The sequence below is a fragment of the Gouania willdenowi genome, chromosome 7 (genome assembly GCF_900634775.1).
Source record: "Gouania willdenowi chromosome 7, fGouWil2.1, whole genome shotgun sequence".
NCBI lineage: Eukaryota > Metazoa > Chordata > Actinopteri > Blenniiformes > Gobiesocidae > Gouania > Gouania willdenowi.
Window position 1 is genome coordinate 27,600,091 of NC_041050.1, and position 27,288 is coordinate 27,627,378.

The 27,288-nt window shown below is 37.8% G+C and overlaps 1 protein-coding gene across 3 annotated transcripts; it reads left to right on the plus strand.

Moving 5' to 3' along the window:
• The first annotated feature begins 906 nt into the window (after nucleotides 1-906).
• On the plus strand, nucleotides 907-23,117 carry LOC114467329 (myosin-binding protein H-like). 3 transcript variants are annotated; one of them, XR_003674506.1, is made up of 14 exons: nucleotides 907-1,132; nucleotides 2,842-3,033; nucleotides 3,273-3,335; nucleotides 3,953-4,087; nucleotides 5,453-5,620; nucleotides 9,336-9,424; nucleotides 9,509-9,704; nucleotides 11,163-11,302; nucleotides 12,072-12,231; nucleotides 13,303-13,439; nucleotides 18,902-19,088; nucleotides 19,190-19,240; nucleotides 22,641-22,683; nucleotides 22,798-23,107. XR_003674506.1 is itself a non-coding variant. In XM_028453523.1 (13 exons), exons 1-12 carry the CDS (start codon nucleotides 955-957, stop codon nucleotides 19,228-19,230), a joined length of 1,686 nt encoding a protein of 561 aa, XP_028309324.1. In that variant the 5' UTR covers nucleotides 907-954; the 3' UTR covers nucleotides 19,231-19,240; nucleotides 22,798-23,117. The 3 variants fall into 3 exon arrangements, 1 of the variants encoding a protein (XP_028309324.1); XR_003674507.1 differs by lacking the exon at nucleotides 2,842-3,033; XM_028453523.1 differs by lacking the exon at nucleotides 22,641-22,683 and having other exon boundaries at nucleotides 22,798-23,117.
• Nucleotides 23,118-27,288: the final 4,171 nt, after the last annotated feature.

Sequence of the window (27,288 nt, forward strand, 5' to 3'; positions counted from 1 at the left end):
CAAAACTGTGAATATAAATATGTATATAATGATATTTTTGAAACGGAACAGTAACATATATTCTCTTTTTTTCTTCTCTTTTATTGTATGATTCTTGTTTGATTATCCCCTTTCTATGTCGTTTGGATGGCGTTTTCTAATTTGTTGTAAATTTGCATTTAAAAAAAAAAAAAAAAAAACAGACACAAGGGGTGTCATCTACTACACTCACACCCATATGACTCACGGTGGCAAATAAACCTGTCAACATCAAACATGGCAACAAATACACAACAAATATGCCCGACAGTACCACCAGCATGACAGTATTTTCAATCAAAAAAGTATTTTCAATCAAAAAAGTATTTTCAGTCAAAAAAGTATTTTCAATCCAAAAATTATTTTCAATCAAAAAAAAACTTTACTTCAATCAAAATACAAAAGTGTTTAATGCCAATAACCCCCACGACCCGGGAAAAAATGGATGGATGGATGGATAATGTCATTAAATATTTGACACCAAATAAATGGTACCCAACCTTTTTTTTTTTTTTAAATAAAATGGTGTCATATTGTGACATAATATAATTTTTAAAAAATGCATTCAAACACTTTTTTGTACGTTTGAAGAGGTGTTTTTTTATTTTTATTGAAGCTTCTTTTAAATACAGTAATTTATCTGTACCGTTTAGTGCTCAGGCCTCAGCTGGAACCAGATATTTTACCTTTCTATAAACTGCAGATTTAAAATGTTTAATTGGTACAAAGCTACTAAAACGTGTTTGTAAAAAAATAAATAATAATAATAATAATAAATTAAAATCAAGGACTCAGAATCCCAGCAAACCTTTGAATAGAAATGAGGGAGTGGGCGGGGTTACAGTCAGTAAGTGGGTGGAGCTTCCATCAGGCCTTATAAAGAGCCTCTAAATTATTTGGACCCTTCACTGTTTGGACGGGTCGTCTGTTAGCATCATGCCTAGTAAACCTGCTCCCATCAAGAAGTCTCCAGCCAAAAAGGCAGCGGAGAAGCCGAAGGAGACTGAACCCGCTCCACCTGCCGAGGCCCCGCCCGCAGAGGCTCCACCTGCGGCCGAAGCACCGACCGAGGCGGAGGCAAGTCCCGCCGCCGGAGGAGAAACGAGCGCTCCAGGTAGGTACCTCCAGCCAATTAGGACACATCCACTAAACTGTGGTTTCCAGCAGTCATATCAGCTGCATACATCAACTATTTAATACGTATGTTGTTGTTGATGATGTTTTTGTGCCCAAATAATATTTTACATATATGTAAGTTACAAAGCTTCTTTATTTTAACGAAACTGTCCAGTGACTTCATTTATCCAGCACCAAACAGGTACGAGGCAAACCAAAGTGCATTTCAAAAATATGCAGAATAGATGCATTGAAATTAAATAATAAAACTGCGTTTATGTTTATAACTAGTATGAATTGATATCAACCACAATGTGAAAAATGATGCACCTATCACTTTAAATATATAAAGAACATGATTAAAAATATTAGATTTTATTTATTTATTCATTTACCTTGGTAAGGGTTTACATTTCAATTTGAGATTTACAATTACCTTTTAAAACCCGTCTATGTGTTACATTAATAAAAAAATTCAACATAGTTACTGTGTATAGCACCTGAATCTATTTTTATTTATTTATTTTCATTTTTTTATTAGCTTATTTAGGAGGGAGAGAACAGAGAGCATTGTTTCATTTAAAATAACAACCAATGCCATGTCCATGGACCCGAGCCGAAGGCTAATTTGCAAAATAAAATAAACAAATGCAAACAGTGCACTACATATTTATACATAAAATATATGCTAAAATATAAATAATTTGCGGTGTTCGCAGGCTTGGTTTAACTTTAACCAACAACGCTTCACTTTGCAAATGTATAGACTTGAGTCAACCCCTGAAGTTTATCTTAAAAGTAAGTTTGTTTTAGTGTAAATATTTGAAAAAGCACAAATTAGTATATTGTGGTAATATTGATCCTTGTTTTGTTTTTTTGTACATGTAAACAAATAATTCTGGAAGTGTGGTAAATTAACCGCCTTCACGTCCACTTTTCCTGTTAATGCAGATGTAACCCAGAATTTGTCAAATAATTTTTTTTTTAATTTATTTATTCAGTTCATTTCCGACATGGTTGCATTCACAGAAATTCATTTGACATTCAGAGCAAAATCACATCATTATTTATTTTTTTTAATTTATTTATTTATTTATTTTTTTTGCCTTTTGCATGCCGGAAAGGGCGACGGAAAAAAGCATTATGCTTATCCAGATCCGTCCCCTAATTTGAACACAGATAATTCTACATCCAACCTCGTTTCTTCCTTTTTTTTTTTTTGTCCTTTTTTATGTGATGTGTTCTCGATGTGTTATTTTTCATCTTTTTGTATGTGATGGTTGATTTTACCACATTTCTGTTTTGATGAAGAAAATTGCTTTTTGTTGCCTTTTATTTTCTCACCTGACAAACTTGTCATGTAAGGGATTAACTTCAGCTGACACAAGCATGAAATAGGAAGAAGCCGATTCAAAGGCTCCTGCTGAGGGCCAACTGTGCACAACATGTAAAGGGTTTCTTTACACACGTGCCCTGATTCTTGGCATTCTTTGTATTTCTGCCTGTAAATGTCAATCTATCGTTTGTTTAACAGGTCTATACAGTTGTTCCTGATGGAATCTATAATCGCTGTTGCTTTGTTCCCCATTTGTTTCAGTGGAGGGAATCTTGTTCCAATAATTTTGCTTGAAAATAATTGAATGTCTGCATGAGTGAGGGCATAATGTACGCTGCTAATTGGCTTCCCTAATGGCATTTTTACACTAGCCGCTTCTGCTGCTGAAGAAGAAGCTGCTGCTACCGCTGCAGATGTTCTTGCTGCAGATGCTCCTGCTGCAGATGTTCTTGCTGCAGATGCTCCTGCTGCAGATGCTCCTGCTGCAGATGTTCTTGCTGCAGATGCCCCAGCTGCAGATGTTCCAGCTGCAGATGCTCCAGCTGCAGATGCTCCCGCAGATGGTAAATGCAAGTGAGCACACACACCCTTCGGTCCTTAAATTTGCATTTTGCTTCAAGCTATAAAGCATTATTGTCATGTGCCATAGCCCAGGTAGATCCTCCTGTTCTGAAGCTGTGATGCCTCATTTAATACTGCTGTTCCAGAGAAGATATTCTGGATTCCTGTCAGGTCATTTGTGTTTGGCAGTTGTTTATTAAGCACAATTAATCCCCTGTTGTTGTTTTTCTTCTTGTACTAGCTGCTCCAGCTGAAGCTGTTGTAGAGCCACCAAAGGCTCCAACGCCTCCACCGCCTCCTGCAGGTAAACAGAAACATTTCTGCTTTGCAAGCAAAAAAAAAAAATAGTTGATGAACTAATTTGCCTTTTAGAAGGTGTAAGAAACAATTATTCAGTGACGGCTGGGCAATATGGATTTAAACTCATATCTCAATGTTTTTTCTCAAAATGGCGATATACGATATAAATCTTAATTATTTTAATTCTAATAAAGTCTGACCAGAAAGACCATTCTGTTACTGTTCCGAGAAGTAGCAAAAGCAGCAACTCTTAAAATGAGTATTTTGATACAAAATATTATAGGCGATATTGTAATTTTCCCAAATGCCCAATTATTATTGTAAATGTCCCAAAAAAAACTTGATATATCTTAAATCTCGATATATTGTCCTTCCCTATTCAGTGATTACGCATAAAAATAAGCAAAAAATTAATTGTGGGATCAAGTTTCTCATCACCAATCAGCATACGTAGTAGTACTGGTCTATGATAGTCATGATATCTGTAACATTCATTTAATAAGGTTTGATCCATTATTTGCCAAAATGCTTGTAATACGATATTCAAAGATGCTTTTGAATGATTGGTTTATTGTCATATTTATTGACAATAACGTTTGTTAACATGCTCTTCTCACGCAGTTCCCACCAGCGCTCCCCTGGACCTGTCTGTGGATGATGTTAACAACTCCAGCCTCACCGTTAACTGGAAGACACCAGAAACCATTGGAGACTCTGGCCTGGATGGATACACCATAGAGTACTGCAAGGATGGAAGTGAGTCTGTCTGTCTGTGTGTGTGTGTGTGTGTGTGAGTGAATCTTAGAGGCTGCACCTGTCCCCAGAGTGTCAGAGGGCAGATTGACTCATGGTCGGTACACAGGCCGTATACGGCAGACACAATTTCTCTGGCTGTCACTGTATCTCCTGATGCCACTTTTAGCTATAGTCGTTTGCTCAGATGACAGTGTGTCTTCTGAGGTATCATCATGGCTGCCAGCGTTCCTCTTATAAGCAGGATGTTTGTAAACTAGTGTCAAAGCACGATAAATATTGTTGGTCTCACGATTCGATTACAATTATTATGTCTTCATCCTAAATGTTCAATGTAGCTGGAGTATGATTTCCACGCGTTATTATATACAAAGTTATTCAAAAATCAATAGCATAAACATATTTACATTAGATAGATAAATCTAAATAAATTGTATTGGTTTATTCTATTTATTCTATCCTCAAATCAAACTTATACTTCTGCAGTCGAGCTACTGCTTCTAGATCACAAGATATCCGCTTTTAAAAGGATCCTCCACTGTTTTTACAAATGTGGTCTAAAACCTGTGAAATGTACTTATTAGAAGATCTACAAAATGCACTATTTGGTACCATATTAATTTTATTAACTTTTAAAAATGGGATGTTACTCGCTAACTTCAGCCATCAGAGAATCAGCCGCGCTCTGTTTAAGGGTGAGCTCTTCTTCTCTGCTTCATTGTCTACTACAAAACCACAGAGTTGGAACTGTCGCCCCCTGCTGTCACAGATTTTTTCTGGGTCACAACTGCTAAATGATCTAAAAAGCAGGCTGAATGTTTCACTCCAATAGAAAACAATGGGATGTTTACAGGCAAATGGGGTTTGGGACGTCTTCCATCACGTGATTTCAAGATGGCGGAACACAAGCTCTAAAACGGTGAAGTAGTCTCATTTTTAAAAGTTAATGAAACGAATATGGTGCAAAATAGTGTGTTTTGTTTGGCATAGATCTTCTAATAAGTATATTTCAAAGGTTTTAGGCCACATTTGTAAAAACAGTGGAGGATCCCTTTAAGTTACTAGGTACGGTTTTAATTACTTTTTCTTGATTTTCTCATTCCTTTATCATACTGTGCTGGACTCATTCTAACTGAAGGTAATTTTGAGCTGTACAACTTTATTGTCACAAACAGATAATAAATACGCTATGATCTATTACGTTACGTCACTGCACAATGACGTCGATGCATCTTAAAAACAATTAATCCCAACAATCCATAATAAACATATCCTACTTAAAAGAAAAATCCATCTTGAGATGGCGTTCATACCATATGTTGGAGTTTGTTCATGCATTCTTTAACACAAACCCTTTGTTTCCCACAGCATCAGACTGGGTTGTAGCCAACGAGGAGCTGATTCCAGCCAATCACTACTGCATCAAGAATCTAACAGCCGGCGACCTACTGCACGTGCGCGTGGTGGCCGTAAACCCAGGAGGACGTAGCGATCCTTGCGCACTCGCAGAGCCAGTGCCAATTCGTGACATTGCTGGTGAGTCGTAGCTGATGTGGACTTTGAATTGAGTTTCTCCTTTTTCAGTTTCAAACATTTTCAAACACATCTCCCAATATCTTCCATTGCAGCTGATGTGAGAGGTTTTCACTCTTGTAAGGACAACTTTCAAAATGTCTGTCTATAAGCTCTTTATCAGGGGCTTGAGTAGTTGTAACTGATGACCTATCCTTAAAATACTTACGTGGCAACCTCAGAGGCAGAGGTGGTGTTAACAGTCAGAGATCAGATGAGCAGTTCAGATGCATGTACATAAATCTCCCAGCTGCTGACAAGCGCTTTCATTAGCAGTATATCAACCTTTCACCTGCACATCCTTAGAGACCACCAATCATTCTTTAATCAAATTATTTACAGCTTGATGTTAAACATTTGTTTTTTTTTTAAGGTGAAACATATACAGGATTCAGAAACAGTCACAAACAGTTGAGCTTTTTGTTTTTTATGAAAGACAGAACTGTAATGAAAGTAATAAAAGAAGCAAATTACAGTACGTATCTTCAAAAATATGGGTTATCAAGACCAGTGAATGAGCTGAATACATGGTCTGTTTTAACGTGACCTGCTGTGACACCTTCTGGTCCTAATCCAGTGAACCATCTCTGAAAATAGATGAAACCTGCAGTCGTACATTGTGCAGTGTCAGTCTTTAGGCTGATTTACTGACACTCTGTCAGGCAAAAGGAAACATTTGGCTAATGAGCCTCGTAGCAGTTACGTTATTTATTTACTGTAACCCTGTCACTCAAACCTCACCAACATGTTATTTATGGCACAGCAGCCCTTGTTGACCTGTGGACTCACACAGGTACATCTGAAAAAATAATTAGACATACAGTATCAAGCTTAAGACTGATGCAAACTGAAAATACCTTGATTAGCTTTCAACGTTATAAACAACTATAGAACAACGATTTTGTGTATGTATCTTCTAGTTTTCAAGATTCCAATAAGATAAGATCTGCTTTTGAAACTCTGTATTATTTTTTGATAGTTTTTAGGTTTGCTAGGTATAATTAGCACTTAATAATAATGCTTTGGATTTTATATAGCACTTTATCATAGACACTCAAAGCTCAAAGCTTTATATTTATGTGCATTATTCTTTCACTCCACAAACAGTGGTGGTAAGCTACTTTTGTAGCCACAGTTACCCTGGGGCAGACTGACAGAGGCAAGGCTTCCATACTGCATCATCGGTCCCTCCGACCACCACCAACACACTACATTCATACTAGGCAATTACTTTTAAAGTTTACTGTTTCAATTTGCTATCTTCCTTCAAAAAAAAAAAAATACAAATCATCACAACATTGTTTGTCCGTGGCTACAAATGTAGCTGGTATTACTGGTATACTTTGACTATACAATCAAAGGTACAAAGTCAAAATTTGACTGATGTCTACACTTCTGATTCTAAAGGCCTCAAGGTAGAATTCTCAATAACACACAGATATGTATAATTCCACAATGATGTACGAATACAAGAAAAGCTTGGTCAGTTAAACAGATTACCGGTATTAGATTTTTTAAAATATTTTTGTTGTAAAACTTTAAGACCAGCAACAAATACAATAATAATAATAATAATAATTAAAAAAATTATATATATATATATAAAGTTCCGTGCTATTTTGCAGGCACTCAGCTCACTGTCTGTGTATTTTCTGGGTGAGGTTCAAACTTGTGCAAGCAAACAGGAAGCAGAAATGCGGTCATGCATTCAGAACTGTTAGTCAACAAATGAGAGCGAAACTCAAGCCTAGTTATTGGATCCATGGTGGCTTGTTGGAGGTGAATTCAGCTGTGTGTCAAACATACTGTGTTCAGAGCAGCAATTTACACGTACAAGCTTGTGATGAAGATACACTAGCCCATGCACGCTGAAAGCCCCCCACAAAGACACTTTATCCGAAGACAAAGACAGATTAGATTGTTTTCAGGAGGACTTGCTGCCTGCTGGATGCTGTGATGCCAGTGACAGTTTTAGGCATGGCTGGGAAGTGTCCTGATTAGCAGGGCTTAGTGTTTGAGCCAAATTTGGAGACGGACCTGATCTCCTTGGGAAATGATGGTTCCATGAGCACCACAGCTATGATATGAGGACAAATGTAAGGACAGAGAGGTTGTGACACACTTGGCAAGGCACGAGATTTGCTCTTTTGTTTTTTAAAGAATGCGAGCATAGGACATTTAAACAAAGATAGATAGGAGTTTGCTCTGGTGTGAGATTGAAGGACTTCCCGGTGGATGAAGGGAAACAAGATGCAAAGGGGCTCATGAGCTGATGGACGGCATTAGTTTGCTGGTTTTATGTATCCTCTAAGGCCACAGAGCTTTCCAGACATTTGCTGCTTTTGCATCAACATGTTCGGGATGTTGTTGGCGACATTGAGTACGCACTACGCACTCCAAATGAAATCATCCAGCATCCAGTCACTGATTACATTTCTCACAGAGACGTAAGCCAGATAAGATTTCACTGACTCATTTACATTTACAGCAAAAGATGAGCAGCAGTGCGTGCTGTTGATGTTAAAGCTGTCGACGTCTTCCTGCTGTTTTTCTGTGCACAACAAGAACACATGTCTGGGTTCATCCAAAGTTTCTTGTCACCAGAGATATTTTAGGAGGTGCTGAGTGCAGAGTCTTATTTTGCTTCCTTCTGCCTAGAAACTGGACATTTCTTCAGGAGCTTGAAATCTATGTTCCTTGGGTTATTGAGGACAACTTCACTTTCTGGTTAAATGTTAGCACAAAGTTCCCCATTAAACTAGAGACTTATAGTCTATAATATTAATACTAATATAAGCTTGGATTTATAAAGCGTTTTTTTCGAGGAGACTCAAAGTGCTTACAGAAACCATTATTCATTCACACCAGTTATACTGTTGGTGGTAAGCTATAATGTAGCCACAGTTGCCCTGGGGCATACTGACGGAAGTGTGGCTACCATTTCGCACCTACAGCCCCTCCGATCACCACCAACATTCATGCACAATTCATACAAGGCAATGGGGGTAAAGTGCCTTGCCAAAGCACACAACGATAATGACTCGGATAGAGCGGGATTTTAACCCCCAACCCTTTGATTATTAGAATATTCACTCTACCACTGAGCCACGATCGCCCCAATCCAGTCTGTCTACTCATCAAGATTGAAGGTTTGGTTGATGCCACTAATTGATCCATAAATGACGATCAAACTAGTTTTACCTCTCAGTGTAATGGCGCTATTGATGCTATGCTGCATACTTTTTTTGAGAATGAAAAATAAATCAAATCATCGTTTAACAACTTTGTTCTCAGGGTGTCTACTGTAGGTGCAATTATATTATCATTTTACCTTCACTTTTATAGCCAACTGTAATTTTACTTTTATTTATTTTTTGTCCTAGACTGCCTGAGCTAACCCCACGGCTAATTTTAGTTGCTTCGAATATGTTCTCTCACAGCTTTGCAGAGCAGTAACTGGTCTATTTAGGTCTCATTGACCTGTCATTTAGAACACATGTGACCCTACTTTGAAGTCCATTACAATACACACTTTTTTCTCTCCCTGTACATTGTTATGGACATGCCAATTTTGGCACGTGTTGGATTAATCACTTATAAGTTCAGCACATACAGTTGCCAGATAATTTTGTAATGTAAATCCAAATGCCAAAATCTGACATTTGATTCAACTTTTCAGACCGCCCCAAGATCCGCATGCCCCGCGCACTTAGATCCCGAATTGTCAAGCAGGCTGGAGAGCAGGTTAACCTGGTCATCCCATTTCTCGTAAGCAAACACTTTACATGCATTTACAAAGTCATCCAGGCTGAATTAGTTAATCATGGCTTCCACTGTTTTTTCGTTCGCCAGGGGAAGCCCAAACCTGTGGTCTCTTGGCTCAAAGACGGTCAGCCTGTGGACACAAAGAGGGTGAACATCAGAAACAGCGACAAGGACAGCATCATGTTCATCCGCACAGCTCAGAGGGAGGATTCCGGTATTTACGATATGACCGTTAAAGTGGACAGCTTTGAAGATAAGGCCACCATCACGCTTCAGATTGTTGGTGAGTCACACATGACGTTTCGTGCGTGCTGCATCCAAACATCTATAGGTGAAAACGTGCACATGCAACAATAATTGTTGCTTTTTTCAGCCGGCTGTGTATGTGACCCTTTGACTCGTCAGTTTTGAGACTTGTGACTTTCACAAATCTAAAGCAGTAGCTTAACGGTGCACGAGACACACGTCAGCTGCTGCTGTTAAATGTGTGCCAGGATGTTTGAGGCATCACACCTTAAAAAGGTTCATTCTTGATGGCATATAAAACTAGTAAATTTTAACCGTTTCATGTCTGGGGTTCTCATACTTGGGTCCTGGTGCTCTGCTGTGGGTCCATAAGACATAGTTTGGTGTTTATGTGATAATTTAACACAATTGGAATTGTGTAGTATAATTAGAATATGCAAAGTGGAACTGATATGCCAGTCAAGTAATAATCCTAACCCAAAAACCACCACATACATCAGATAAAAGCTTCCACGGGTTTATTAGTCCGATAAATCATTTGTTGAGGAAAAACTTGCCCTGCAGGACTACTGTGCAGCCATATTTCAGCAACGACAGTGGATAGAGTTTTAAATATAAATCTGCCATTTTTTTCAAGCAATGGAAACCTCAAATTAGGATTAAGGTCGTAATACACAAATTATGTGGATAATCTGTTTTTCTAAAATCCTTGAGATATGTGGCTGTAATTGTATAGAAAAAGTATATTTAGGTTAAAATAGATCTGAATGAAACATGTACATAAAAAAGTTTGTCAATGAAGCATCAACAAGTGTATTATCAAACATGTTATCACGGGGAAACGCTCGTGCTCGTAAGGCTGAGTAGTCTAAATGTAAGAATTGTCTTGATCAAATAGCAGGGATTTATGCGTTTAGGCTGTGGGTAAGTCATATTTCATTTAAACCATCATTTGTGGTTATTGAGTATTTAAATCAACCCTCAGCCCGAGTGCCTCCGTTATTCTCTTCCACAGAGTGTTTAAATGAGCTCCTTAAATTTCACATTACTGAAAAGCACATCTATGTTTTTCTTCATCTCAACAGTGAGGATGCTGATTTTCATTGCGAAAACATTTATTCCTTGCCAGTGTTTGTTTGACCTCAGTGGGCGGGGCATCAGAACCAGGAATACTTGAGCGTGTAACATATTAATGACGATGAAATTCAGCCGCGGCATTTATCAACATTATCATTATTGGTGCGCTGGGATTGGCCAGATACGAATGTTTCATAATTCCCACGCTTGTCCTGTCGTACGACACAATGTGCACTCAGATTTGCAAGCTTGATAAATGAGGGTCATTGTCACCAACTACGTGAGACTGGGCTTTACTATATCAACTTGTGTCATTTTGCAATGTTTTCTTTGTTTTTTGTTATTTGTACCGGATGATAGCCAAGTGAGGCTTGAAAACCTGTTTTCTGTGTGATACACTTGGAATGTGTCTCATCAGAGCTGCCTGGTCCTCCTGTGAGTGTGAAGCTGGTGGACAGCTGGGGCTTCAATGCTGCTCTGGAGTGGACTCAACCAAAGGATAACGGAAACTCAGATATCACCGGATACACCGTCCAGAAGGCTGACCAGAAGACTGGGGTACATAGTAGACATAATATTCAGTGTTACCTTAAAGCTGCTTTGAGCATTTACAGCTTATTTCAGACCATAACCTTTAACAACTGGACTTATACACATGGTTTTAGTTTTCAGTCACAGTATAAGGTCTGATTGCTGCCAGGGTGAGTTCCGTCTTGATGAAACCACTTTGATATTTAAAATGTTATGGTTTAATTTATTCAGGCAACTTTTGGACTGTACAAATGTTCCCTCATCCCTATTGATGTTAAAGCTCCGCCTCCTCATCTCGATGGCTTCTTTGATCCAGCGTTTGTGTTTGTTTCCTTCTATCCTTATGTTTTTTTTTCATTGTCCCAATCCATTACGTGATTTTCTGTTCTGCAGTGGTCTGATAGTGCAGACCTGAGATTTAACAGACGCCTCTGAGTAAAACTGACATTTGGCTGTCGAAACAAAGTAAAGTAAATCAAAGTACATTTCTTAAAAAAAAGGTTGTCTGAATAAATGAAACCATAACGTATTATTTCAAATAAGAAAACAAAATGAACTTGCTGGAATGATCACTCTGATATTTACATTTTTTAAACAGTTTTAACTACTGCATGAAGCAAACATATTTCTTCATTCGCTAAGAAAATTTAGAAAATACTAAGAGGAAGCTTGATATTATGAACCGTTTGTTTATGCAGTTGACTGGTTTAAAGAAGATACTATATGAAGTGATAACGACTTCAATAAAATCCAAACAGTATCATATGGCTGACTACTGCTGTCGTTGATCCTGCAGGAGTGGTTCACGGTGCTAGAGCATTGTCACAGACTAAAAGCGACCATCTCAGATCTCATCATGGGCAACTCGTACATCTTCCGGGTTTTCTCTGAAAACCAGGTGGGCATGAGCGGATCCTGCGCTGTCACCAAGGACGTGGCCAAAATTCAGAAAACAGGTGACTTGTGAAGCCATAAACTATTGATTTAGTGCAGTCAACTTGTTTATAAGATAGACAGTTAAAGTGGCAGTGACTGCTGTACTATGTGATACTTTAATGAGCTGCACTCGCAGTGGGAGAGCGTGATGAGGGAGTGACCTCGGCACTGCTTTGAACAGGACTGGAGAGCTTGTTTAGTCAGAGCTCGGTTAATACTGAAATAAATTTTATGAGACTGTGAAATGTTGAGGCAACCATCAGAGTGTGCACGCACACGCCTGACCACCTGTGTATGTGTGTGTGTCATAGTTACCTACTATATGCACTGTAAGAACTCTTGTTATTCTAGAGGTCATTTTCTGCACAGACAGGGACCTCGAGAAAGACCTTCAAGTCCATTACAGAAGTTCTAACCTTTGCTGCTTTGCTTTCTTTGTGACAAGTGTCTCATAATGTCTACGCTAATGTTTTGTAATATTGTAAGTATGTTTCTGTGTAATCCATCACGGGGCTGTTTGGTCAACCTGAGTCTACATTAGCTTAGTATTTAACATTAAGCTAAGTGCTGTAATGTGACTTTGAATACGTGTAAAAGTTGGAGTGTCGGGGGATGAGATTTCACGTGAGTTTCGAGGCTCCTGACCAAAACAGTTTTCAATGGAAACACGTTCAAAGCGCATTTATACTTTGTCGACATTTAGAAATATCACTTTTATTTTTCAAAATTCTGTAATGGAAACCCTGCTATTGACGTCACTATCTGACATTTTTGGCCCCGCCCCTTCTATAAAGGGAGCATTGATTGACAGCTCCATACAGAACTATGCAGCGCTGTGGGGGCCGGGCTGCTGTGACTGGGTGTGTCTTAACTACTCTAGAAGCAACACCTATAATTAAGGCATTTTTGAATTTCCTCTGAGACTTTAACAATCCTTTCACAGTACATGTCACATAGAATTTAAAGATTGATATTTTAATGAAAAAAGTCACATTTTGGATAGAGAGGAAACCGTTTTTAGGTATTAAGATTATTGATAATTCACAGGGTTGTCATCATGGAGATCGTGACTACACTTTGTATGTTAACAGGTATCGTTTACAAGCCTCCTGAGTATCAAGAGCATGATTTCACTGAGGCCCCTAAGTTCACCACACCTCTGAACGACCGCGCTGCCACTGTAGGATACACCACCAAACTGCTGTGTTCTGTTCGTGGATCTCCGAAGGTGAGATGTCCAGCACAGAAATATCTGTGGGGTTTAGATTGTAGGAATCAGGACACCATTCCCTAAAATGCATCTGCTGGTCCTTAAACAAGTTACTTTATTGTGTTTTAGATTACAATCAAAACACATTGAACCTCAGATACCCTCATTATATTAGTCATTACTGGCTGTTGAACCTACCGAAATTATTCCATAACTGAGTTAATTATTGCTATTCATTTCTTATTTCTCTAGAATTGAGCTGAAATGCTAAAATCACGTGAGATTACCTGGCACAAGATTTTACGTCTGTCCATTTCTGCTACACATGCTAGACATTAGATCACCTGTTTTACAGCGAATAATATGATCTTGTCCCACAATATGTAAGTGAAGGTTTATTTCTTATCATCGAGCTGTTTTCATTTCAAATGGTGAAATCGGTCATTGCAAGATTTTGCCCAAAAGTTTCTGTCTCTATACTAACATATTAAGTGTGTAAATGTGTAATATTGTCCCAAAACATGCATATGAGGGTATAGTGTTTATATATATTTATATATTCATATTTCTACTTGAATTTGTTTAAAAAAAGAATAAAATTTACATTTTTTAAATTGACAATATTGTCACGTCTGTTTCAGGAAGTGAATAACGTAATTTCCGTCTATTTTCCATAAGCACAGAAAATTGGAGGACCGACATTGCCTTTAGTTCATATTTTCCATCTTTTGAACCCACTTTCGTGGAAAACGTTGATTTCCACTAATAAGATAAAATATATATTTGAATCTAACCTTGGTTTTGTTGCTCCTCTAAAAGCCAACACTTACCACATCCTGACACTTAAAATGATACACGTTACTTTTGCCTTTGTATTTTTGAAACAGTCAACCAACCTGCTTTTGAGCAATTGACATAATGTTGTAGATTCATAAATATCTTGACTATTGCCAAGTTTAATTAGAATGATCTTAGATTTATTGTGGATCTAATTTTTGCTATTGTATTTTCATAAATCAAAACAAACAGGTTTTCCTGTGTCTAGGAGAAGGCTGTAAATGCCGAAGCTGTGCTCTGTACTTCTGCAAATAAAGTATTAATATCGCATCTTCAAAGTTCCGCTGTGGAACCAGAGCAGGGTTTGCACTGGTATGTCTGTGTGAAGCTTCAGTATCTCTCACTCTGCTCCTGTTGGCCGCCACTTTGGGTAAAGTTATCTGTGCAGTTGTCACACCCACCCAAACAGATTGTGAGGCAGGGTGGAAATGCAGTTTGCCCTCCCTGTCCTTGGCTCTTCACCGAGGACAGCAGAAGTGTAACAGTCTGCACGTGCTGTCAGACGAACAAATGAGACTGAAACACACAAATGTGACTGAATCAAATAGCTGCAAATGTTAAAAAGCTGGTTTTAAATTGATGCTATTTTTGCAACAAAGTAGTACCCTATATCTGCCCTACAAAGCTCAAGGGGAATCTGAAGGTTATGATCATAGACTGGTTTCTTCTGTGTCCATCGGCTGTAGGCTTTGTAGACTAGAAAGCATAAACTAGAGCGAGCAGAATAGATGCATGTGCATGTGTTTGAAAACATGGAAACCTACGGAAAGAGAAGCAGCCAATACAGCTCTTATATACATGAAACATCTAATTAACTGTTTGTTTTCCTTGTCTCTCCTTACAGACCAAAAGGTTTCATGGATAACGATAAACTATATTACTACATGTAACACCTGCCATTGTGTTTATTATCTAATCAGTATAATATTCTCTCTGACACTTCCTTTTTTCATCATCACTTCTTTCTGTAACTATTCTTAATTAAATTATGATATACTTAGCAGGCGTAGAGTTTATTATAGCATGTGTTAATTGAGAAGCGCTCTGTCTGTTGAAAGGCATGTACATCATGTGTGATACGTTGTCCTGCTGTCTCAGATAAAGAGCTGTGACCCAGTGAGGCTGAGAGTAGAGGGCATTAGCAGCTGAGTGAGCAAAGCTTCGCTGGAATGACAGAAGAAGAAGAGTGTGATAAGCTGTGCTGCCTGGCGAAGTTAAGAGGAGATGTTTCTGTATCACTAAAGACCTTGTTTGTGTCACTTGTCCAGATTGGAGCTGTGTGAGAAGTGTGAAGGACTCTTTGAACATCCCAGTAGAGATGTTTGTCACTCGATTCATGTCGTGATGCATCCTCTGGAGGGTGCTTGAGGAGACACGGGTGCAATTAAAAGTGATAATTTAAACTGTTTAAAACTTGTAAAATTCCTAATATGCAAGGGTTCATGGTTAAAGGCACACCGTGGACTTTTTGACCTAAAGAGTTGACCCATGTGAGTTATTTTGAATGATTCCTCAGGCCAATATACAGTGCTTGACAGCATCAATGCTGTATATACCGACCATGTAAGTTTGGAGAGACATACCGTCTTTGTCTAGGTCATGTAACCTGGAGAATGTATCACTTACGGCAGTCACGTGACCACAGCCTTGGATATACTCATTGGGCTAAGGCTTTTGCTTCTACTTTTCTGCCTTTTTGATTCCTGGTCATGGCAAGCAAAAAGTTTAAACTGCTTCTGAGGAGGCTTAAATGTTGCCGCCGAGACCCGGCCCCCTCTGCCGACCCGCCTGGCGCCGGACACCGCCCTCGTCTGCCTCGACCCTGGCCGCTGCGCCGACCCCCGGCGAAGGGGGCCGACGACTGCGGCGAGGCCAGGAAGTAGGAGGGGAGCGCCACTGAAGCGGCGAGGAGGGCCAAGCGCTGGGCCTCCGGCTGCGGGGAGAGGAGGGCGGCGGCAGAAGCTGCGGCGACAGACGCTGCGGCGTGAGCTCTGCCTTGCTTCGCTCCCCAGCCTGACCGACCCAGCCCAATCCTTATCCCCAAGTTGCCGGACAACTACGGTCTGCATACACAATCAAAAGAGAAGGGAGGCTGGCCCGACTGATTGCTAGTTGATTTTTGCGACAGTGCTGCAGCGCTTGTGGCCACTAAGGCCGCTTGACGTGAAAGTTTCAGGCCTAGCTCCCCTAGTGGCCAAAAGTTACAGAGCGTGCCTTTAATAAACTTAATTTTTGTCCCATTATTATTAGGCATTAGTTTTCCCTCTAATATTGACTTTTAAAAAGCGTAAAGCACCCAATCTGGTAACACAGGGTGCAGTTGACCTCCCCATCCCCCACCCCCAAAATATCCTAATTTTTTTATTTTCAAAAGCTATTTTAAACTTACATAAACTTGGGCCATACAAAAATGAAGATGGATATATTGAAGGATTTTTTTTTTTATCCTTCTGTGTAAAATGATTGATTAATGTTAATGTTTTTGTATTTCTTATGGAACAGTCTGGATGGGGAACTCATGAATTGTCCATGTATGAAGCAATTTTGAAAAATATATAAAGAAATGATTTAAAAATATTTAGTGAGGACAATCTTTAGCAGAAAAATGTCTATTTGTTTACCCTATATATTTATGGTGATGTTTGTTTTATATTTTTTGCTATATGTTAACTGTGAATTTGTGTTCTTGAAATAATTAGTAAGTACTTGGTAAAGTGAAATGAAGAGTTTATGTTGTGAATTATTATGACGAGAAGCTAGTTAATTAACAAAAAAGGGATTAATGGATGGGGGTGGAATTAAATAAGTAAATACGTCTCTTCTCTACGAGAATCTTTTTTATTTAATCTAATCTAATCTAATTATATTGACCTTTATACTAAACCGTACTTAATATGAATTCTATATCCTGTGAGTTAGTTGAGAGGACCTATTTCACACATTAGTGCTTAAAGCTGGATATGGATGAGGTAATCCTCACAGGCAACATGCCACTGAAACCCAAAACATTACAGCTGGTGTCGAGAAGAGTTTTATGTTCCTCTCTCACAGACAGTAATAATTAGCATACAGTGTCCGAGCACAGCATAGGACAGGGTGAAAACATAATTTACCTACGCAGGGATATTTTCACATTGTGCCCGTATTCACGAAGCTTCTCAGAGTCCTCTCAGAGAGCTCCTAACTTAGCCTAAAAAATCCTAGCAAGGAATCTTAGCTTAAAGCTGCAGTATATACTTTTTTTTTGGTGTTATTTGGTATAAAATCCATAATCATCTTGGAGCATATTGTAATTCAAAGTGTTCTGAGTGGACAGTGGATCTCTTCTCATTCTCTTGGCTTTATATTTAGACTTTAGAAATCCAAGAGCGTGACGCTGGATTTTAGACAATCAGAGATCTTTTGACAGAGTGCTCAATGAGCTGTTTTGGACATTACTATTGGCTGCTCGACTGAAGTCAAGCGTGCTCATATACCATCAATAGTAAGAGTGCAATGGCAGACATTCTAGCAGAAGTCCCCATTGCGGTGTTTGGTAAAGCGGTTTCACTAGGGTGACTAGATTTTTAAAACTCAAAACCGGGGCAGCAATTTAACCAATAAAGATAACAGATTTAAAAAAACAAAAAAAACCATTTCATGTTAAAGCTAGGGTAGGCGAAACAAAGTTTCTACACAATACAAGCGAGCGATGAGCTGAGCTTCTACAGCAGCTGTGCGCGTGCATGTGAGTGAGACAGAGCACAGAGGGAAGGGGTGATTGTTTCTGTACAAGTCTCACGATTCTACATACTGCAGCTTTAAGAGGACAGAAACTTTCATCTTACTGAGGAGGTGTGGTTGACCCCGTTGCTGCATCCTGGGATCACAGCACAAGGGAAGAGACAGACCTGCAAGCTCATTGCCAACAAATAAATATGTCATTCTCTCCACGCGCTGCTACATGCTGCAATCCAAAGTAAGAGTGGAGATTGAAGCACTCAGAGAAGTTCTTCTCAAACAGGTGAATGTTGTAGTCTACCATTAAGGCTATGGCTGCTGTCATCACTTACTTTGATATTGATAATTGTGTGAATGTTTTAGAATTGTATATGCTCATTTACTGAACTGTTTAGGTGGAAGATCCCCGGCTTTTTGTTGACATAAACAGCTTCGTCTTGTAATGGTGCAGTTATGCAGACGTTAATAACACCAACAACACCAGGGAAAACCTGCAATGGCCATTTTTTGCTCATTTGTTGGCCTGAAACGAGTGAGAATCCAGTGGAAAGCAATCAAATCCATCCACCCATACATTTTCTGACCCGCTATGGGTGGGAAAAGTACGATCATCCCTGATGAGGTCAACTACAAACATTATCTGTGCACTATCATTGTGGTAGCATGTCATTAAAACACTGTGGTTAAACAAAGTCCTCCTCGCTCCTCTTAACAGTTTTTCACCTTAAAAGCTCAATTTAGGCCTTAGATACTTTGTGAATTACTTCTATCCTACCAAAGAAAAAATCTAAGAAAAATCTTCAAATTCAAGAAATTCTACAATTTTTCTAAGAATGATGTCACTAAGAGCTACTTTTAGCCTTAGGATGCTTTGTGAATTTGAAATGAGATTTGAAAGGTGTGCTTTCCTTTTCTCTTCTCAGCCCAAGATCGAGTGGTTGAAAAATCAAATGATCATCGGTGACGACCCCAAGTTCCGCCAGATTTCCAATCAGGGCATTTGTTCACTGGAGATCCGTAAGCCGTGCAGCTTTGATGGCGGTGTGTACACCTGCAGAGCAAAGAACGAGCAGGGGGAAGCTGCTGTCTCCTGCAAACTGGAGGTCAAACGTATGTAATAACCACAAAAAAAGGGTTTATCGCGGGACTGTGAGACATTATGCTGAAATCTAATTAAAAGTCTTTTCAAGTTTATATTCCTCTCCCAACAGAGGTTATTCTTCCAGAGGCTGCCAAAGAAAAAGGAAAATAAACATTCAGAGGTAAGAAAGATAAACACGAGGAAACTGTCATTGGTTTAGTAAAACAATGTTTTACCACTATTTCAGTTTCATTGAGGTACATAATAATGCACAAATGAAACACATTTTACTTCATTCAGCCTTTTTCTCAGCTCTAAAATAGTGGTTATTTATGATTCTGCTGCTAGTTGATGAGCAGTCAGAGGATGTGTCAGACATATGTTGTACATGTGTGTATGTGTAGTACAAAAAAGGGTTTCCAAGTTGAAGACAAAGGATAGCAACGCAAGTTCCGCACGAAGGTTCATATTGAAAATATTCTCACAATTAGACATTCACTGTTTAAACAATGATATCCAGGTTAGCTGCCAAACCAAGCTGGAACAGTCGCACTTTTCCGAGATCTTATGCTCACACCGGATGCGGCGCAAATTTTGCTCGAATGCTACCGCAGGATCGAAAAACTTTTTCCCCATATTCGCTGAAGAGAATATAAAAAAGGCACAAACCAGACTCCCTTTCTTTTCACCATCACATCAACTATGGAGAACCCCAGTAAAATCGCTGCTCTTTACCTTCTGGGGAAGCTGAAGAGCCATGAAAACGCTCAACACCGGCGTTTCTGGATTCACCAGGTTAACCAGCAACGCATCCAAATCAGTGAGTTTCACTGTTTTCTTCAAGAGCTAGGCAAAAACCTTCCTGGTTTGGTCCTAGTAAAAAAATAACTGGCAGTGACGTAGAGCTCCGTGTGGTCATACCACAAGCCACGATTATTTTTTCTTCCATGCTGAAATGGGCGAAAAAAGACCGGTTTCCCCATTGACGGCCTGACGTCATTGACAACAAGGACTCTGATTGGCTTTTGCACTTGTGCATCACACGAAACATTTCAGTTCAATGTTTTCAACCCCAGCAAATGACCAATGTCACAAAAAAACAGAAGCGCGCATGCCAGGGCCAAACCACGGCGACCAACAAAAGAAGAATTTGCCACGTTTTCCCATTGACTCTGTATGTAATCTGGCTGCGCAAACATTTTGCGCCGCGTCTGGTGTGAACAAAGCATTAGGGCAAAAACTTCCTTCTTCTGACTTCTGAAGTCTGTTGATATATGTGGTTGTGACATTGAATTTTTTTTTTTTTTTGGGGGGGGGGATATATTTTGATTTACAGAGTTAATATAGCAGATCAAGCTGAAACCAAATAACAAGCTGAAGCTTTTTCTTGGCCTCGCCTTCCTCCTCACATTCATCCTTCTCTGAACAACTCGAGCACTCACAGCTTCACAGCTTAGTTTTAGAGAGTGGTAACGTGACAGATATTATTGTCGGTCAAACAGAAATACCAAACTAATGTCAGTTTGCAGCTTATATGTTTCTATTTATACCTTCACTATTAAGCCGTCATGTTTGTGTTTGTGCACAGTGGCGCCTTTAAAGCAGTTCTTTAAAGGCTCCACTTTTATGATTTTGGTCAGATATGCTCTAAAACCAGCATTTATTTGTTTGTTTGCAGGATTACGTAAAAAGAAATATGCGGATTTTGACAAAAAAAAAAGGTTTAACCCAAGATAGACGTTAGGTCAGAGGTTCCCAACCCCATTTTGATATCACAAATGTCCGACGACCCCTAGAGACATTTTCTTTCTAGAATTAGTATTTGGTCATGTTTATTAAAGTGTGAATACTGAGTAGGCAGGATTAGTGAACAAAGTGACAAGTGCGCCACCTCAGACATTTTTAGACTGCATTTTATTTTAACTACATTTATATTTGAGAAAGTTTAAGTACAAGATCCAGTTATTTGATGTTTATTGTGTGATTTGTATTTGAAAAAGAATAATAATTAAAAAAATGCAAAAATGTAATTATGTTTTTGTTTTTTTACAATTACGAGACGTTTTAGGCACGTCCATTTTAATTCCAGGCGAGGGTTGAAAAACACTGCCTTAGGTCATGGAAGATTCCATTAGATTTTGGAGGGTTTGTGAATTTACTGATTCTGGATCAGTTTTAAAAATCGGAAAACCCTTATCGCTCATCATTGACTGTAATAACTCACAGAGTTTCAAACGGGTCAGATTTGCTTCTTTAGGCCATCATCAGGATTGAACTACAAGAGACTTGTGGTCAAATGTCATACTCTGTACTGCTACCTTGGTTGTCTGCAGAGCACGATGATTGACATGAACCAACAGATTAATGCTGTTGCACACAATGCAGAGCCAGAACTTCATTATGATCAGGAAAGTGTATAAGACACTATAATCTAAATTAGCTGCTATGCCTTCCTGTTCAAAAGATAATGAGCCGCATGTGTTCATGCCTTAATTGCACATGTGTCAAACTCATGGCCCGGGGTCCAAATCTGGCAATTTGGAGCATCCAATTTGGTCTGAAGGAGAAAGTAAAAATGACAGAGAAAACATGAATCATTGTGTGAATGAAACTCAACAACATTTTATGGGGCTCACAGTTTTCTCGGTGCTTATATCCCGTGATGGCCATCATTTTTCATGTTAAACTGTTGAAAAAACTTGAAATTCTTACAAAATCCTTTAATTTTCCTCAAATTGTTACATAATATTTCCCTTAGTTAAATAGAAATTGGGCACAAAGTCTCGGAAATTTAAAGTCAAGATCCTGTTGGAATTGATATATGTCACTTATTGCTTGGATATTGTCGGTTTCCTACATATTTAGTTATTTTATGTATACGCAGAAGTGCAAACTAGGGAACAATATTGTTGAGTACTTGAATCCATTCACAGCTGGATTCACAGCTGTCCCCTTGGGATCATTTTACTCAAACAGTGTTTTTTCATGACGTGATCGTGCTTGTGAGTCCAGATTATCGTTGGCAGAATGTTATCCTGTGAGTCACAGCCGTACATGGCGACAGCAGAGGCGAGGGGAAAAACGAAATAAGCAGGGAGCACCTTTGGGTGGTGGGGGTGATGTCAGCACGACGCTCTGTACATTCTATAAACGTCTGATGATGATCTGACGTGCAGCTATGCTCTTCACATTACCACAGGTCAACAGGCCGTGTGAGTCGTGTAAAGATGGAGGATGGGGATGGAAATTCAGCCTAATTAAGTCTCGTCTCGTACACAAAGGAAACACATGATGTGACAAAGAAATTTCTAGTATCGTTACCTAAAACGATAATAAAATGAAGAATAATTAAACCTATGTTTGCTAATAGCATCACTGAAAACTTAACAGCTCATTATTCTTTTGTAGTTTAGGAGCAAACATAAATAAGTTGAGCTCTAGAATAGTGTAATACAGAGCCCCCTTGTGGTTGCATACCCTGTATTGCACATAGCGACAAAAAAAAAAAGGCTTTTCCTAAAATACGTTTTCAACCGGGTTAAAGTTATTAATAATACCATCTTAAATTATTTTTCTATCAGTGCTCATCATGGATCAGCTGAAGTCCAGGTCTTACGTTTTAAGGTGAGCTTGTGTGTTTGTCCAGTTCCATGTTTTTTAATAAGAATATTTTTTTGATCGCATTATGTGCAATAAATCCCTTTACATGTTGTTTTTCAATGTTTTTGTGTGTTTAAGGAGCTGTTTGGGAATCAAGAACAACGTGTTATTCTTTTGCACCTCCACATCTAACCCTGCAGGAACGACACAAACCGTCCCATAATCCCTCAACGGCCTGAATGTTTTCTTGTCGTAGCTCATCACATGTATGTAAGGCTACTAATATGTTGGCTTTTTATCCGCCTTATGCTCTGCAATAAAATGGTGAATTGTTGAACCTGCACTGATAATGACTGCATGGATGTTTCATAAACACTGTATTGTCATATAAACTATGTTGAATTGTATACACGTTTTCATAAAATTACAATAAAGAGCTTCATGTAGATTGAGAAAAATGGTAATTACGAGTTATGTTTTCTAAGACGAGAAAACCAGGTTCATGACATTGTTACATATTAAACCACTCTGCTTTAGTTCATCTCTGTTTATCTTTTTATTTGATATTTATACATACAGCACTTCCTTGGAGCCACACACTTTAAACATACAAAAAATTACAACAAATGGAAGAAAAATCTGCACAATTTTGAAGCTTATGTTTTTGCAGCAGATTTGTGTTTCTCATACAAGCAAAAAAAAAAAAGAAGAAGAAGAGGTAAACTGTACTGAACAATACGGAAGAGGATTAGGGCCACTGAAAAAAATAAACATCTCCAATATTTTATTATTATTATTGATAATAATTTTCTGAGAAAAAAGTCAGAATTCTGAAGGAAAAAAAATCTGAATTCAGTATTTTTGACTATTTTTCTCAGAAAATTAATAATAATAAAAAAATATTGGACCTAGTTTTTTTTCTTATTCAGTGACCCTAATTCTCTTCTGTAGAACAAACACGTATTAGTAATATAGTTAAATGACTAGAAATGTGTATGAAACCCTCAAGAAGCTAAAATCCAGACAGGGTTCGTCTATACAATGAGGAGAAAACGCTAAATAAAATCTAAACTAATGGGAATCCATAATAAATGCATGAACAAATAATTAGATTAAATGAATATGAAAGAGAAACTGGCCAAAACTCCCTCGAGTGAGTTAAATCCTGAGTTTGAATTTCCTGATTAAAAAAGTTCATTTTGACTGTCTATGCTACACTGACACCTGAAGGTACTTTTGACAAACGACACATCAGCACAAACGCTTGTTTTTTTAAATAAAAACTGGAGAAATGAAATCTAGAAGTTTACCACCCAAAGTTTGTAAACTATCAATTATAGCTGACATTTTATTAATATAAATTAATATCAAATATGATGTGACTACAAATAAATTTAAAACAAATTATGCAGTATTATTATTATTTTTTTTTAAATGCTATTTTTGCTGTTTTGGTGAAAATATTTAGTTTAAAATGTGTTTCTATCTTTTTAAAATAATTTCATAGGCTGAAATGAAGCCGTTTGCAGATTAGTTTTGGCCTATATAAAAGACAGAAAAACTATAGTTATTAAAACAATATAGTTTATAATTTCTTAAGGTAGTTTTCGGGTTAACTTACACACATAGCCTCTTTGGCGCCCGAGGCAAGATTTTCTTTCAACGTCCCCTTTTTTTTTTTTTTGTTTTTTTTTTATACTAATTGATATTTACATTATTGTTATAATATTATTATCAGAATAATTTCTAACAAATGCATACTAGTGGTCTTCATCATACCCGCAATGATGCTTCAAATGAGGAGAAAACATGAGCAAAATTACTTTTGACATATTTTTTATTTTGATAAAAGGGTTTCACATATAAAAGAACACAAACAAGTAAATTAAAGCAAATTTAAATGTACATCTTAGTAACAGGTTCAAAATACAAATTATTAACATTATTAGAGGAAGGCATTGCACAAAAAAAAAAAAAAAACAAGATAAATGTAAAAAGCTTAGCCTAATATATATATATATATATATATATATATATATATATATATATATATATATATATATATAAAAAATTTAACATTAATTGAGCTTAAATAACTGCAGCTTGAAGACTTTAGTGCACACTGTAACTTTGCTACAAAGAAAAAGAGATACATTTAAAGTGCCCTCTATAGAGGTTTGGCTCATCCAGTATACTTTATTATTACTAAAATGTTTTGCTATTTACATTCACATTTTGTGAAAAGATCCAAAACTTCCAGATTTAACATTACAATACTAAAATAGCAGAAATGAACACACATCGACTTAAAAAAAAAATGCAGTTTGCAGAGGTATTGCACAAAAAACACTACAGTATTTAGCAAGAATAGTGTGCTTTTCTGGTGGTACTTCATAAAGCAGCATTAACAACATAAGCTAAAAAAGCCCCGTCCATCCATCCTTCAGTCCGGCCTTACAAGTTTATTCTCTGTCTTATTCTATGTCATTGTCAAATTTCCTCAGTTCATCTGAAGGAGAAAAAAAAAAAAGAATGTGAACCCACTGGCGAGTCTACCAAGTAGGATATGCGTGATGTGATTATACATCAATAAAAATTTATATATTTATAAATAGAATAAAAGCTGGGTACAAATTTAAGATGTAGCACGTCACTTTCATCTACTTTTATTTGCTATTTATTATTTATGAAATAGATTGACACAGAATAGAAGTTTACATGTAGAGTACAGTTTTATTAAAAGTCAAATGAGATATATGAAATATCCAACATGAATAAATGACCTGCAGCACAGCAGGTTTTTAGGTCTCGTCTAATTTAGGAATATCAATGATGTTCTTAATTATTTATCCGTCATAATATGTTATCTATCTATAGATCAATTAAAAATAAATTAGAATTATAAACCTTTTGGTAACACTTTAGTTTTAGGGAAACACCTCTAACCATTAACTAGTTGCTTATTGCCATGCAAAATTATTAACATATTGACTCTTAATTAGTCTTATTAAGTACTTATTAATGCCTTATTCTGCATGGCCTTATTATACAACCAGTAAACCATTAACTAAGAGTTTTTACCCTCAATAACCTAGATTATTACTTATTAGTAGTTAAATAAGGAATTGTTTGTATATGAATTACGGTTTCAACATGCTTTGGTTAGGGTTAACGTGAACTCTAATCCTACCCAACCGTAATCCTACCCCCAACCTATCCCTAACCAAACCCGAACCCAGAAGCCGGCAGACACCTAAATCCGAACCCGACCGCAGGAACGGCCTGAACCCCTAACCCGGAAGCGAACCGAACCCGAACCCGAACCCAAACCCTAACCCCGAAGCGCATCCTAACCCAAACCCTAACCCCTATTCCTCATCCTAACCCTAACCCCTAATCCTAACCCCTAATCCTCATCCTAATCCAAACCCTAACCCAAACCCTAATCCGAACCCTAATCCTAATCCTAATCCTAACCCTAACCCTAACCCTAACCCTCATCCTAACCCTAACCCTAACCCTAACCCCTAATCCTAATCCTAACCCTAACTTTGTTTGGACTGCGAGACCGCCATTAAGTGTATAATAAGGCATTGATAAGAATAAGGCATTATTAAGTACTTAATGATGACAAATTAGGAGCCAATATGTTACTAATGCTAATAAGCAACTAATTCATGGTTAACAGGTGTTTCCTAAAGTGTTACCAAACCTTTTTATATATATTGTCATCAAAAAGATTTATTAATAATATTGTCAAGTCTAGTATGCTAATAAAATCAGCGCTTTGGTTGCTTAATAACTTTTTTTTTTCACTAAGCATTTGCCTATATTGCCTATATAACGGGCCGGCCCTGCTTACACAGCACTAAAAAGAGGATGTTGCTGTGCAGCGTGAGGTTGGTAGGGTGGGTTCACATTAAGAGAGGCTAAAAAAAGCCCAAAAACCAAACTCAGTGTCAGTAAATGTGAACTGCTCTGACCTGAAACGGAAATTAGGCATATCAGAAATGTTTGCTCTTTCTAAGAGCTCTTGTTTTACTTGTGTCTGCTTTTAATTCATCATCATCATAACACTGTAATATATCACTTCTTATTCTACCACAGGATCTCATCGTGTCAACGTTCACAAAAAATAGAAACATTATTTAATGTTGTGAACTAGTGGTGGGACTCAATTAAAAGAATAATCTAATTAATCTAATGAATTCGCGTAACAATATTCGACCCGAGAAGCAACGTTTTTCCAATTTAAGTAGATTTTAGTGTACGACTGAATCAATGAAAACAATAAATGAGCTCAAACAACAAAATGTGAGCGCTAACATAATGTGCAATATGAATAAATAACCTTAATAATTGCATTTTTCACAAAGCACTAAAATGAAGTAAGACATAGTCATGCTTTTCTGCATGTCTTGTAAACGTTCTGAAACAAATGTGTTTTTGCTTAAAATAAGAAGCGGTACAGAAAGTGCAAACTGAACTTTGCAAAAAATAGTTTGAATATTAGTGGCATGACATAAACATAGACCAACTGATGAAGCAGATGACTTGGCACAAACACCCAAGTGGTTCACCCACATGTTTCCTGTTACTTGAGGAAGAAAAAGTCGATGCAATGACACA